Source organism: Loxodonta africana, chromosome 4, assembly GCF_030014295.1.
Source record: "Loxodonta africana isolate mLoxAfr1 chromosome 4, mLoxAfr1.hap2, whole genome shotgun sequence".
Classification (NCBI taxonomy): Eukaryota; Metazoa; Chordata; class Mammalia; order Proboscidea; family Elephantidae; genus Loxodonta; species Loxodonta africana.
Genome location: NC_087345.1, coordinates 150,982,073 through 150,994,978, shown reverse-complemented (window position 1 = coordinate 150,994,978; position 12,906 = coordinate 150,982,073). Strand labels below are relative to the sequence as shown.

The 12,906-nt window shown below is 39.8% G+C and overlaps 1 protein-coding gene across 7 annotated transcripts in view; it reads right to left on the bottom strand.

Moving 5' to 3' along the window:
- CELF2 (CUGBP Elav-like family member 2) overlaps nt 1–12,906 on the bottom strand; it is a 362,155-nt gene that overhangs the window by 138,207 nt on the left and 211,042 nt on the right. For all 7 annotated transcript variants that reach the window (XM_064284844.1, XM_064284846.1, XM_064284847.1 and 4 more), the window contains exon 3: nt 1,912–1,994. In XM_064284844.1, the coding sequence (XP_064140914.1) occupies nt 1,912–1,994 (83 nt within the window). The remainder of the gene's footprint in view (nt 1–1,911; nt 1,995–12,906) is intronic.

Below are 12,906 nucleotides of genomic sequence, written 5' to 3'. Positions count from 1 at the left end.
GACATTGATTACGTTCTTGAGTTGTACAACCCTTCCCACCCAGCTTTTCAGAGCTGTTCCTCCCCCATTAACATAAATTCACTGCACTCTAAGGCTCCTATCTAATCTTTCGAGTTGCTGCTGCCAACTTGATCCCAGACAGATAGTTCTTAAAAGACTCCAATGCTCAAGGAAGACATTTTTTACTAGCTAAGCTGAACTATTGTTTGGTTTAAAGAAGACTTCAGGGGATATTTTTAGTTTAAAGGTTACCTCCAGGCAATAGTTTCAGGGGTTCATCCAGCCTTCATGGCTTCAGAAAGTCTGTAGTCCATAAGAATTTGAAATTCTGTTCTACATATTCCCCCTTTTGATCAGGATTCTTCTACAGAATCCTCTAAGAGAAGGCCTACAAGTTGATCTTTAGATTTGATTGAGAGCCTGGGAAATAAAAACTATTTTCCTCTATCATTAGCTGAGCCAGTAAGTATTTGCCTTGTTCATTTGATTCTGACAATGTGACCTAAACTGCAATTTCCTAGAATTTACATTGGAAAAGTTCCATTGATGTGGAGGATAAAGCTGAAACAATACTACTGTTTTTTTTTTAACGGTCACTGAGCAAAGAACATAGTCTTAATAAAAGCTACCTTACTAAAAAAGTGCCTTAGAAGTTTCAGGGGAAGTCATTAAATCAAACACGGAGCAGAATTCTGGTACCACACACTTGCTTCTTTGACCCTTCTTTTCTTTGATTTGCTCACATGAAATGGGGAAAACCAAAGCAGTGTGACTCAAGACCAAGGCTCACACCTTGTTACTTTTGGGTGATTAAAGAGCTCATGTTTTACAAATCTTATGCTGAACATCTTGCCACTATAAATGTTATAAAATTTTCAATGATTCTAAGGTGAATTACACAAACGCTGTCTTTTCTTGGAATAATGGGTTATAAAATGCGTATGTGCATATATTAGTATGTATACACACACACACACAGGTGTTTGTGTATGTGTACCAAGACAGAGAAATGACACAAAGTTAGATTTATACTCTGGAAACATTAGGCACAATATGTTATCTTTCTTTTATTCTTATCACACCAGGTTTCAATAAAATCATTATCGCTGCACTGCTTACCACAGTTCTTCATTATAACCAACACACACCATTATGACATTGAATTAACTCATCACTGATATTCAGGCCAATGGGGAAAACATCCAAATAGCATAGGGAAATTTATACCAGCGTATGATACACAGGATTGCCACAAAGCTCTTTAGAAATAATGTATTCTGACGGAGTAGCTATATACATCAGTTCATTTCTAGTGAATTGGACTGATCATCAAATATTGTTGAGAAGGAAATGGAAAAAACCTTGTAAGCTTTGTATTTTCTGTTCTATATCAACATGAAGCCACAAATTGGGCATTAAAACACTGATTTTGTTAACCACCATTGACTGTTTAGAAACCATTAGGAGGCTTAATATTACAGCTGTACAGGGTACATTTTGTCCTTTCAAAAGAAAATCTAAAGACTAAATTTCAAAAGGGGCTCCTGGTGAGTAAAAGCTTTTCCTTTTCCATTTACTTCTCTTGTGTGTGTTGGCTTTTTTTTTTTTTTCCTTTTAAAGTCTTAGCCCACCCAATAGTCTTTGGCAGCGGCTGCTACCCAGTGGGGTCACTCTGATTTTCTAACCAGGGGATATGCTATTTGAGAGCTCTTTCCGTCAGTGTTAATGCCCACGCTTCTTTATGGGCTGGCCAGCTGGTCTGGCTGCTGTAAGGGAACAGAGGGGTCAGCACACACACCTCAAAAGACTAAAGTCATTTTTGGCACTAAGAGCCCATAACTAGAACCTTCAGTAGAAAGGGACCATTTTCAAGCAATAAAGTGATTTTGGTACAAAAGTAAACTGACTCACCCCAGGTAAAGTTTTAATATTGTGCAGTGCATTCTGGGCCTCAAGTGCAGCTTTTCTTGTATAAAATGTTACGAAACAACAACCTACAGAGAGAAATGAAAAGGTTTTAGAAATTTCTGTGAATGCTTTGCTTAGATATAATGGAGACTGTGGCGAACAAATCATCTACTTAAAAGGATGCACAATTTAAAAATAATAAAACCTATGAGAACAGTAATAACAACATCTCAAGCATTTACACAGTGCTTTTCATCCTAAATCATATTTATTAGCTTTACCCAAGTTGGATATCAATTCATAACTTTACGTACCAAGTATCTGGAATGCAGCTTTTCAGGAATGAGTGTGGGAAGTGGGAGGGAGTGGGTGGATGTGTCGTTAATGTGACTTATGGTATAGTAATTGCACATGAGAAGTATTTAATCACACTAACAATAGCATAAATTTACATTAACTACAATTTTCTTAGAGGATATCTCTAGAACGTCATACTTTCAAAACACTTTCTAAACTCAAAGGTTCAGATAACTAGATTATAAGCTTCTTAAAAGCTGGGATAGCACTTTATTTTTTATTTTCACCACAGTAGATATACAGAGCAAAGTTCTGAACATATGACACTCAATATGTTTGTCAAAATGAAAGACCAACTATATCTTAATCAGTTTAGAAATTACGTTACAATACAGGTGGGCACCTGCCCAAAGAGATGTCAGCAGACTCTGGCCCATGTATCAAATCTAGCTTGGCACACCAACTGGCCACCTCTTGGCCCCTCCATTTCTAAGAGCTGACTAGCGCCCAGGCTGAATGTCCCTCCGGAAATGGCCAACAGCGTACACCTCTTTCCCAACGACCTCCCTCCTCCGAAGAAAAAGGTGCTGAAGACTTAAACCATCCCTTCTGCATTCTGAAGGACTGCGGACTCCTTCTTCAACTTGTAGATAAAGATGGCTGGTTAGCACGTCTTCTACTGTTTGTTAATCACCGTACAATTTCTTAGCATAACCAAGCTTAAAAAAAGAGGCAGGGACAAAAACTTTACAGATTGAATGAAAAAGATGTTACTTCTGACCTGGACTGTCTTTGGTAAGTTGGGTTGAGAAAAAAAGTGGAGTGATGCACTTGCCAAGACTGTACGTATTTTCACCATGATTTTACTAAAGGATCCTAACGCATGAAGCCAGACAGAGATGGGAAGAATTTTAACAAGTATTCATACGCCAAACACAGCAAAGTAGCATGAGAGAAACGCACAGCACTTAGGCTATTTCTGCTCGATTTGGGCGAATGATGTAAATAAAACAATGGGCAGAAAAAAATGACACTTGGAGAGCAGGAAGTTGGTAGCAGAAGCCATCAATGGTTTAGATTCATAAATGGATGTTCTGATTTTCTAAAACAAAAACTCCTTCAAAAGGAGTGGGGGTAAATATATCCTAAATATATCTTAGATGGTTCTACCCATTTGGAAAAGAATATTGGACTCTTCCTGTCTCACCCTTGATTTTGTTGGAGAGTCCGCTGAGATTAAACATGCAAAACTTTCACCTTTTGAACAAAGTACAGTATCACCACAGCTTATTGGCATTTAAAAAAACTCTGTTCATCTAAGGATTAGAAATTTTTAAAATATATTATTTGCATGATGGAGGGAACTGAGAATTATGAAGTTTCTGTAAAGAATCACCAATGGAGAGACTGGCCATTTTTATGTGAGCTTTCTATTTCAGCTATTTCACTTCCTTGACACAGAGTTCACTTGGCTATGCCATCTGCCTTATGGTAGATTTTTTTACTCCACTGACCAACTTATGTAGTGATTTATGCTTTATTGACATAATTTAAGCCCCAAAAGTATAGGAGTTGCTTCAACTCAAGGAATAATTTAAAACAGGGGAAACTAAAGTCCCAGCTTCCAGTAACCTATTGTAATCACTTAAGAAAAAGAAAGATATCAACTGTGCTTTTCTAGGCTCAGTAAAGAAAGAAAAACAGGAAAAGACAATCTTTGCCTTCTAAAAGTTCCTAACAAACACAACCTCAATAAGCTTTCCTTTCCCTCTACTGGGCTTATGCGGTTAGGTTTCAGGTAGGGAAGCAACAGGGAGGTTCTGAATTTCAACCTCACTTAATAAAGCTTCAAAAAAAAAAAAAAAAAAAAAAGAGAGACTCTGATGATTTTAAGGAAGCAGCTTCTGGGGGTACAGATATGTAAAAACAGGAAGTTTAAAGATGGGTAGAAGTCATACGGCTGTTTGTTTGGCTATAAAAGAAAGAAATTAAGCAAGGGTGTGTTGAGAGATTAAAAACAAATGCCAGTCCAGGCCATGCTCAAAACCAAGAATGAAAAGTTTAGATTGGCCCAAAGGAACAGTGGAGTGACTGAGAATTGCAAATGAAGAACTGAACACAATCAACATAAAAGCAGCAAGAACAAAGATAATGTAAACTGAGAAAATCTTAAGTGGTTTGACCTTAAGGACAAAGAAATCTTTCCTGCCTTAAAATACCCACTTAAATTCCCTACCATCTCCCACTGCCTGAAGTTCTACTACTAAGATGCAGTTCACAAGGTATTTGACGGTTCAGTGGTAGAATTCTTGCCTTCCATGTAAGAGACTCAGGTTCAATCCCTGGCCAATGCATCTCGTGTGCGGCCACCACCAGTCTGTCAGTGGCGCCTTGTGTGTTGCTATGATGCTGAACAGTTTTCAGCAGAGCTTCCAAAGTCAGGCAGACTAGGAGGAAAAGCCTGGCGACCTACTACTGAAAATCAACCAATGAAAACCCTCTGGATCACAATGGTCCCATCCCCAACTCATCATGGGGATGGCACAGGACCCGGCAGTGTTTTGTTCCGTTGTGCATGGGTGGAGCCACCCTGAGTCAGGGCAACTGGACAGGAGCTAACAACAGCAACAAGATACAGTTCAATTGCTATTTAGGTATTAAAATGCTGCCCTTGGGGAAGGTAACGTTTAATTGTTCTTAGCTTTCGTGGATTGAATTGTGTCTGCCCAAAATATCTGTCAACTTGGTTAGGTCCCGATTCCCAGTGTTGTGTGGTTGTCCTTCATTTTGTGATTGTAATTTTATGTTAAAGAGGATTAGGGTGGGATGTAATACCCTTGCCCAGGTCACCTCCCTCATCCAATGTAAAGGGAGTTTCCCTGGGGTGTGGCCTGTACCACCTTATATCTCCCAAGAGATGAAAAGGAAAGGGAAGCAAGCAGAGAGGGGGACCTCATACCATGAAGAAAGCAGTGCCAGGAGCAGACAGAGTCCTTTGGATCTGGGGTCCCTGTGCAGAGAAGCTCCTAGTCTCAGGGAAGATTGATTAGAAAGCCAACAGAGAGAGAAAGCCTTCCCCTGGAGCTGATGCCCTGAATTTGTGGGCTTTCAGCCTGCTCTACTGTGAGGAAATAAATTTCTTTGTTAATGTCATCCACTTGTGGCGTTTGTTATAGCAGCACTAGATGACTAAGACATTAACTATTTACATTTTGGTGTGAATTTGGCTAGTAGAGTGCTTTTTCTTGAAAAAACATTTTTAGTGACTAGAACAAAGTGTGTATTTTTGACAAAATAACTGGGACTTAAAAAACAACTTTTGTTCAACAAAGGACTTTAAAAACAGAGACAACGTACAGATTGGAAGAAAAACTGTAGAAACCATTTATCAGATAAGGTTTAATATTCAGAATATATAAAGAACTCCTACAGCTTAACAACAAAAAGAGAAACCCATCAAAAAATGGGCAAAGAATATGAATAGACATTTCACCAAAGAAGAACTATAAACGGCTAACAAGCACTCAAAAAGATGTGCTCAACACCCTTAACCATTAAAAAAAGCCAAAACCAAACCCACTGCCATCGAGTTGATTCCGACTTGTAGCAACCCTATAGGGCAAAGTATAACTGCCCCACAAGGTTTCCAAGGACTGGATGGTGGATTCAAACTGCTGACCTTTTGGTTAGTAGCCTAGCTCTTAACTATACCACCTTAGCCATTAAAAAAAACCCACTGCCTTAGAGTTGACTCCAACTCGGCCATCAGGGAGATGCAAATGAAAACCACAATGAGATATCACTTCATCTCCACTAAGACGGCTAAGATAAAGACAAAACAAAATAAACATACACAGTCTGGTGGTTCCTCAAAAGTTAAACATAAAACTATCATATAACCCAGAAATTCCATTTGTAGGTATATATCCAAGAGATACGAAAGCAGGAAAGCAAACAGACACATGTACACCAACGTTCACTGCAGCACTAATCACAACAACCCAAAAGGTAGAAACAACCTAAATGTCCATCAACAGATGAAAAGATAAATGTGGTATATACAAACAATGGAATATTATTCAGCCATAAAGAGAAATGATGTCCTGATACATGCTACAACATGGATGAACTTTGCAAACATTATGCTGAGTAAAGTCGGTCAGTCAAAAAGGACAACTATTGCATGACCTCACTCCCATGAAATATCTAGGATACGCAAACGTATAGAGACCAAAGTTTATTAGTGCTTACCACGGGTGTGGCGGGGGGAAGGGGTCACTGTTTAGGAAGTATTGGTTTTCCGTTTACGGTGATGGAAAATTTGGCAATGGATTACAGGAGATGGTCGCACAACATGATTAATGCGGCTGATGTCACTAAATTCTACAAGGGAAAACGTTCAACTGGCAAATGTCGTGTTATATATATATTTACAACAACAAAAGGTGGATTCTTTTGGAGAAACTGTAAGTTTGAAGCTGGTGTTCTTAGCAGTGTGCGGCTGGGGAGTCAAGAGAGGAGAGGAATGAAGAGAGGAGGCTAATGTAGGGAGGGGGAGATGGGAAGACATCCCAAACCTCGGACTCTTTCCAATTTCATCTAAGGTCCACTATGCTAGTGCAACCAATATGATGAAATCAAGCCTTATTACTATAGCACCTCTTCAAACTATGCGCAGCTCTTAACTCTTACTCTCTACCTATTTAAACACAAATTCCTTAAGGGTATTCCAGGATGAGTTCTAGTTCTAGTTGGAATGCACAGAGGAATATCCTTGGTAGCACTAGTCACATGCTTCCCTCACTGCTGATTCGCCCCCAGTCCAACACACAGGTGCCACGCTTGGCAAGAGCACTTGGAACCTTTGTGTGGATTAGAAAAAGAGGTCCCATTCTGTAGATGGGAACAGCCTCTTGCCACGGCCCATGGCCCCTACTCACAGCTTTAGCATTCTTTGCAATGAACAATTTGTACAACTGTAGGGGCCCTGGGACAGACAGTATAACTGGGATTATCATTCCAAGACTCTTCTTTTGTTTTTACACCTTTGGTTCCTGAATGACTTAGGAGGTAGCACCTCACTCTCTCTGTATCTAGTTATTTTTTGTCTCCCCACCTCTAAATCAGTGAATAAAAGACCAGGTCTCTCTAAAAGTCCCTCCAAAATCATGTGGGTATTTCCAACGTACTTCATCCACAACGAATAAAAAACCTGCAATTGTCCATTACCTTTATCGGGGCAAATATGTCTTATGTTTCATTCTCCATAAATAATGATTCACTTTAATAAAAAAAGTGTTTACATTATCCTAAAAACTTTTTTTCAGGATAAACACAGAAGTACATATCTAAATAACCACTTCAGTGCAACAATTCAAGTTCTCCCCCGATGGGACTTCAGTTTGCATATTTCTAGAATAAGAACGTGTTTAAAAGACTATTATTTCTGTGAGTTACTTTCTCAGCTGACATCCATTGTCTTTATCCATCTATCACTTAATGTGCTCACTTAAAATTTTAGATTCATTGAACCTGCAGAGATTATTTCAACCAAGGAAGGGAGAAAAATCATTATTTGCCCTGATATGGTAATTATCATGGCAAAAAGTCAGAGAGCTACTACAGAAAACCCATGAAGGCTCAACAAAGATGAAATTTTCTTTCTTGCCTGCCCTCACTGGATGTACAGCTGTTAAGGGAACCACCTGTCTCTTAGATTTCCCCACACCAGCTGTAACTCAGGTCTGAAATTTTTACTGGATTCATTTCCAGGTCAGCTGCAACACCAGATGGCTCAGCAAACTGATTGAGGGGACAGGCCTCCCTCCTTCTGCAGGTTCTGTTTTCAACATCATTGAAAGGTGGGTGGTTAAACAGCTACAATATCCACAGAGGCTCTTTCAGTGGTCAGTGGCTACAATCTGTGTCAAAGGAGACAGTCCTTCAGGCTTAAGTATTCATTCCTGGAATCTCCCTTTCCCTGCTGACCCGGGGTGGAGAGCACGGTCCCACTCCATGTTAAAGAGAAGAGGTGACCTGCTGAGGGGCTCTCGGGATGAGCGGGGACTAATGCACTTTGATGAGTCAGGTGCTTCAGAAGGTCTCAACCCTCCTATTTCTGCTTAATGCTGGTGGTTTTTGCTGGCTTTGCACTTCCCTCCTCTGGTCATTTGACACTGTCTAATAAGCACTTACATTTTACATTTCTTGCCACCTTTATCCACTCATTCAGGAGTTTCTGCCAGTGGCGGCTGCCAAGTTAGAAAAAATAAACATCATGTTCCAACCCAGGTTACTTTACAGCATCTCACTTTTCAGATTTTTCAACAATTCCTGGTATCAATGAAAGCTTTGCATTTTGGATCAAAAAAGAAAAGGAAAGAAAAATACGAAAGCTTATCCTTCACAGGTCTATCAACCCCATCCATTATTCTTCACCTGGGCTTTTCAATTCACAGGTGAAAAAGGTACAGCTATAAGATCTGAGGTGATTCTAGAATCAAACATTTCAGTCTTAGTCTACACTGAACCCTAATTTCCATGACTTTATGCCTTCTTCTGTTACCACTAAAGAATTCTGATATGATTCTGTACATACCTTAGGGGGGTAATACATTAAATCCTACTGGCCATTAGTCTCACTGTGAATTAATTTTGCTGCTTAACTTTGAATATCTAGCAGAGCCAGTAGGAGGGAACATGACACACCAATTTTGATAGCAGAGGCTGTATAGAAGAGAAAGATCCTGGGGTCCAGAGTGCTGCCTGTGTGAGGCCCCACAGTGGGCATCTCTGGGTAGTTAAAAGGCAGCAAGAAGACACTGGGCACTGAGGGAAGGGGAGAGGCACAGAGAAGCTTCCCTATTTCCAATGTCCCCTGTCCTTCACTCCTTCTGTCTACCTCCTCGAAGTTTCATCAGGGTGACTTGGAGCCTTTCACCTCCCAGATGCCCAGAAGTTGGGGAGTTTAGCACTCTAGCTGCATATATGTTCAGCTTGTAAGGTAATCTCTAATCAGTATAATAATTGTGAGATATAATTATGCCATTACATATCAGAAGTTGAGAGTGCCAAATCCCAGAGAGACTGAGTGCTGCATACTCAATACAGGATAGCTGGTGTCCAACTACAACACTTCACAGATAGTTTCTACTGTCACAAAGGCTTCCCTCAGGTATTCTGCCAGCCTAATTGTGGAATAATTTGAGACACCGTTATGAGCTTTTTTCTGTTTCCAAAGATAAAGCTCTAAACAAGATAGGCCAATGGTATCTTCACACACACACACACATACCCGTAGTGTATTTAAAAATCGTAAAGAAAACACTCAACTTTACTGAAAGACTTTAATTTTAAATGATCAAGTAGATTTATCCTCAAAGAAACCATCTGGATTATCACAAATCTTTTCAAACCACAGCTGTTTCTCTTGAAAATCTTGAAGACTCTTGGTAATATTCAACGGGGGGAAAAAAAGTACTGCTTATGTAAGACAACCAGTTTATACCACGGCTTGCCTTGAATCAAACAGCAATTTATCTACATTCTTCAGTGTGGAGGGTATGTAGACACAGTGATAGAGAATGATACCAAAGATCAGATTTTAAAATTAGTTCTGCCCTTAGGAAAACCAATACCATGTTCATTAAAGAAACTCCCTCTAAGGTTTCTAAACTTTAACAAATTGGGGAGCGAGGGAACTAAAGATTTCATTCTCTGGAGTTACCATTTATAAAGGCAGTTTTCTTTGGCTTTGATTCTAAAATATGGACAACAAGGCTGTTTTTATTACGTCTGTGCATTTTTTTTAAAGAATCCAGGTATAAAGACCTGAGGTCAGTGACTTGAATGACTTTAATTATTGGAATAACCACTCATCAGCTGCAAGACAGAAATTTGAAATCACATTCCAACAGTTTCTACCCCCAGTGGCAGGAAGCCAACACTATGTATATACATGGCTAGTGGAACACTGCTCAGGACTCCCACAACCACCAGCCTGGACTCTGAATGAGTTCACCCGGGTAAGGTGTTTAAGTGGGAGGAAGACTGTTTCTGGAATTCTCTAGTTTTAACTGCTAGTCCTTTTTTCTGATGCTACTTTTCAAGTGACAGTTTAATACGGAAAACTGTTGTGGAGCATTTTTTAAAATATGAACAAATAACTATACAACTTGGGGACTGAGGAGAGAAACCCACTGCTGTCCAGTCGATTCTGACTTACAGCAACCTATATAGGACAGAGTAGACAGAAGGTGTAAGAATGACTTCCCACAACTTGATGGTTAACTTGTGGACTAAAAAGTATTGCGAGGTTGGAACTTAAGAGTTGTTGTGCTCATGAACACCTATCTCTTTTAAGGGAACTCTGACCTCAGGGTAGGGAGAGGGGGTGTCCCTGTCTTCATGGCCATTCAACATCTTAAACCTATGAAATCTACTTTACTTTCTGAATCTAAACAAATAAACACTTCAAAATGGGTATGCCTAGCCCTCCCATTAACAGGTGAATGGCCTCCATAGCAGCTCAGTGGATGCCCACAGTCAGTCAGGTTGCTGCGGCTATCATGTACTCCTTCAGTCAGTCATAAAGAGGAGCTAACAATAAAAGCAAAAATGTCTGAACCCCTTCCATTTTTTTTTTTTTTTTTAATGTAATAGTCCTAGCAGACAAATTCAAGATATATTCAAATTCAGGACATCAACGAAATCATCAAGTTGTGAACTGAGAACTCCTTTAAAAGGCTGCCTTTGAATTCTAAGGGGCTGACAGATCAAGGGACTAAGGCCCTGGGAGGCTAAATTAGTGAACCCGCTCTGTTTTTTTCTTTCTGTGAATGAAGCTCTCTTTCGTATGCGCATTTGCAAGCAAAGCAGGTGCCTGCTTTACACACAAGTTGAACTGCAATTGGGATCTTGGATTCTTGTCAAGTTGAAGCACACAAGCCAGTTTAAGTCAAAAGAGGACATACTCCTCATACTTGATTTCCCTGATAATCTATTTTCTCTCTTCATTTTAGCTACTACATAGAGAATTTAATACTTTTTTTCAGAACCCAAAGGTTGTTGATCTAAGTGGTATATTCTGTGTTCAAGTCAATCTCTCATACACCGTGGTTTCGACTTACCAATCCTTTGCTTCACCCTGCCAAGACCCCTCCTTTCAATTCCCACAAAGCAGTCAGCAGTTCAAAAAACCCCATCAAAATCCCCTGAATTAAAATTTTAAAGAAAACTTAGTTGTATTGACTTAAAAGGGAGGAGGGAGGAGAAGGAATACTTTTCCAGAGATCTAGAAGGGGGCTACACCCTCAGTTTCTTAAGCCAGAAGACAATGACAAAATGCCATTCTTAGAAAGTAGACACATGCTTCCTGAGGTGACGTACTACCCTGGAGAGTCACGGACATATCCCATTCCTCAGCCAAAAGTCTACCTACCGGGAACAACTGCTGCTGCTGGTTAAAACCCACATCAAAGGCACTATTATCAACTCAAACCCTTCATGATCCTGTGCCCTGGCTGTGTATTCTTTCTACTTTGTCCTCAAAATATTACTTGCTTTGAGAAGTGCAAAATATGACTTAACAAGTAATGTTACTGATTTCACAAGCTACATTTAAAATTCAATACTCCTGTGGCTACACACTCATTTTTATGTGTCTCCGCTTATGACTTCATCATTGTGGTCCCTCTGTACTGGGATGCTGAACCAAGGTGGCTGCAATACCACCAACCGAGAGGTATGGGAGAGAAGAATGAAAAAAGTGGTCATCAAAGCAAAAATCAGTTGGCTATAGGAAGGACCTGCAAGAAGCTGCTGTTGGTTTTGTTCCCCCCCCCCTTTTTTTTTTGCTTTAAGCTCAAAACTGAGATAAAGAAACTTAGAGAAAGTTAACATGGCATTGCTTTATCATATGTAGATACACAGGATTTCACAATTAGCTAACTCTACTAGCCTTTTTTTTTTTTTACTAACTCTACTAGCCCTTTTTTTTTTTTTTTACTAACTCTACTAGCCCTTTTTTTTTTTTTTTTTTACTAGCCTAGCCCTCCCATTAACAGATGAATGGCCTCCATAGCAGCTCAGTGGATGCTCACAGTCAGTCAGGTTGCTGTGCCTATCATGTGCTCCTTCAGTCAGTCATAAGAGGAGCTAACAACGAAAGCAAAAGTGTTACGATGATCACCGGTGAAGGAGCACTCTTCGAAGCCAATCCTTCCATAAGGAGAGTCTCCCATGAACCATACCAGGAAGGTTCTGTTCTGCCTTATCAGAAATAGCCCCTGAGCTGCTTCAAGCCCCTTTCATGTGACCTAAAATGTCTTTTTATAACCTAAACCTCTCATTTTAAACATCTAAATCCCCTAAAACAAACCTTTTTTTTTCTACCTAAAAGTAGGACTTCCATAGCTAGAATAGTAGCTAACCAATACAAATGCCACATCCTGTAGAAATCAACTTTTAATGAAACCACATCCAATTAGCTTAGTTTTAAGAGTTTGATATAATTAGCACCGTGATAAAAAAAGTCTCACCATCTGGCCACTAACTAGGAAGTAGAGAAACAATGTTGCCATTCTGCCTTCAGTGCTTGAATTACGCAGACTCCACCCTTTGGATGACAAAATACAATCTCAAGGGAATCCCCTAGGAAACTTTCACTGACAAAACAGGATCTGCTCTTCTTTCTTTCTGGTT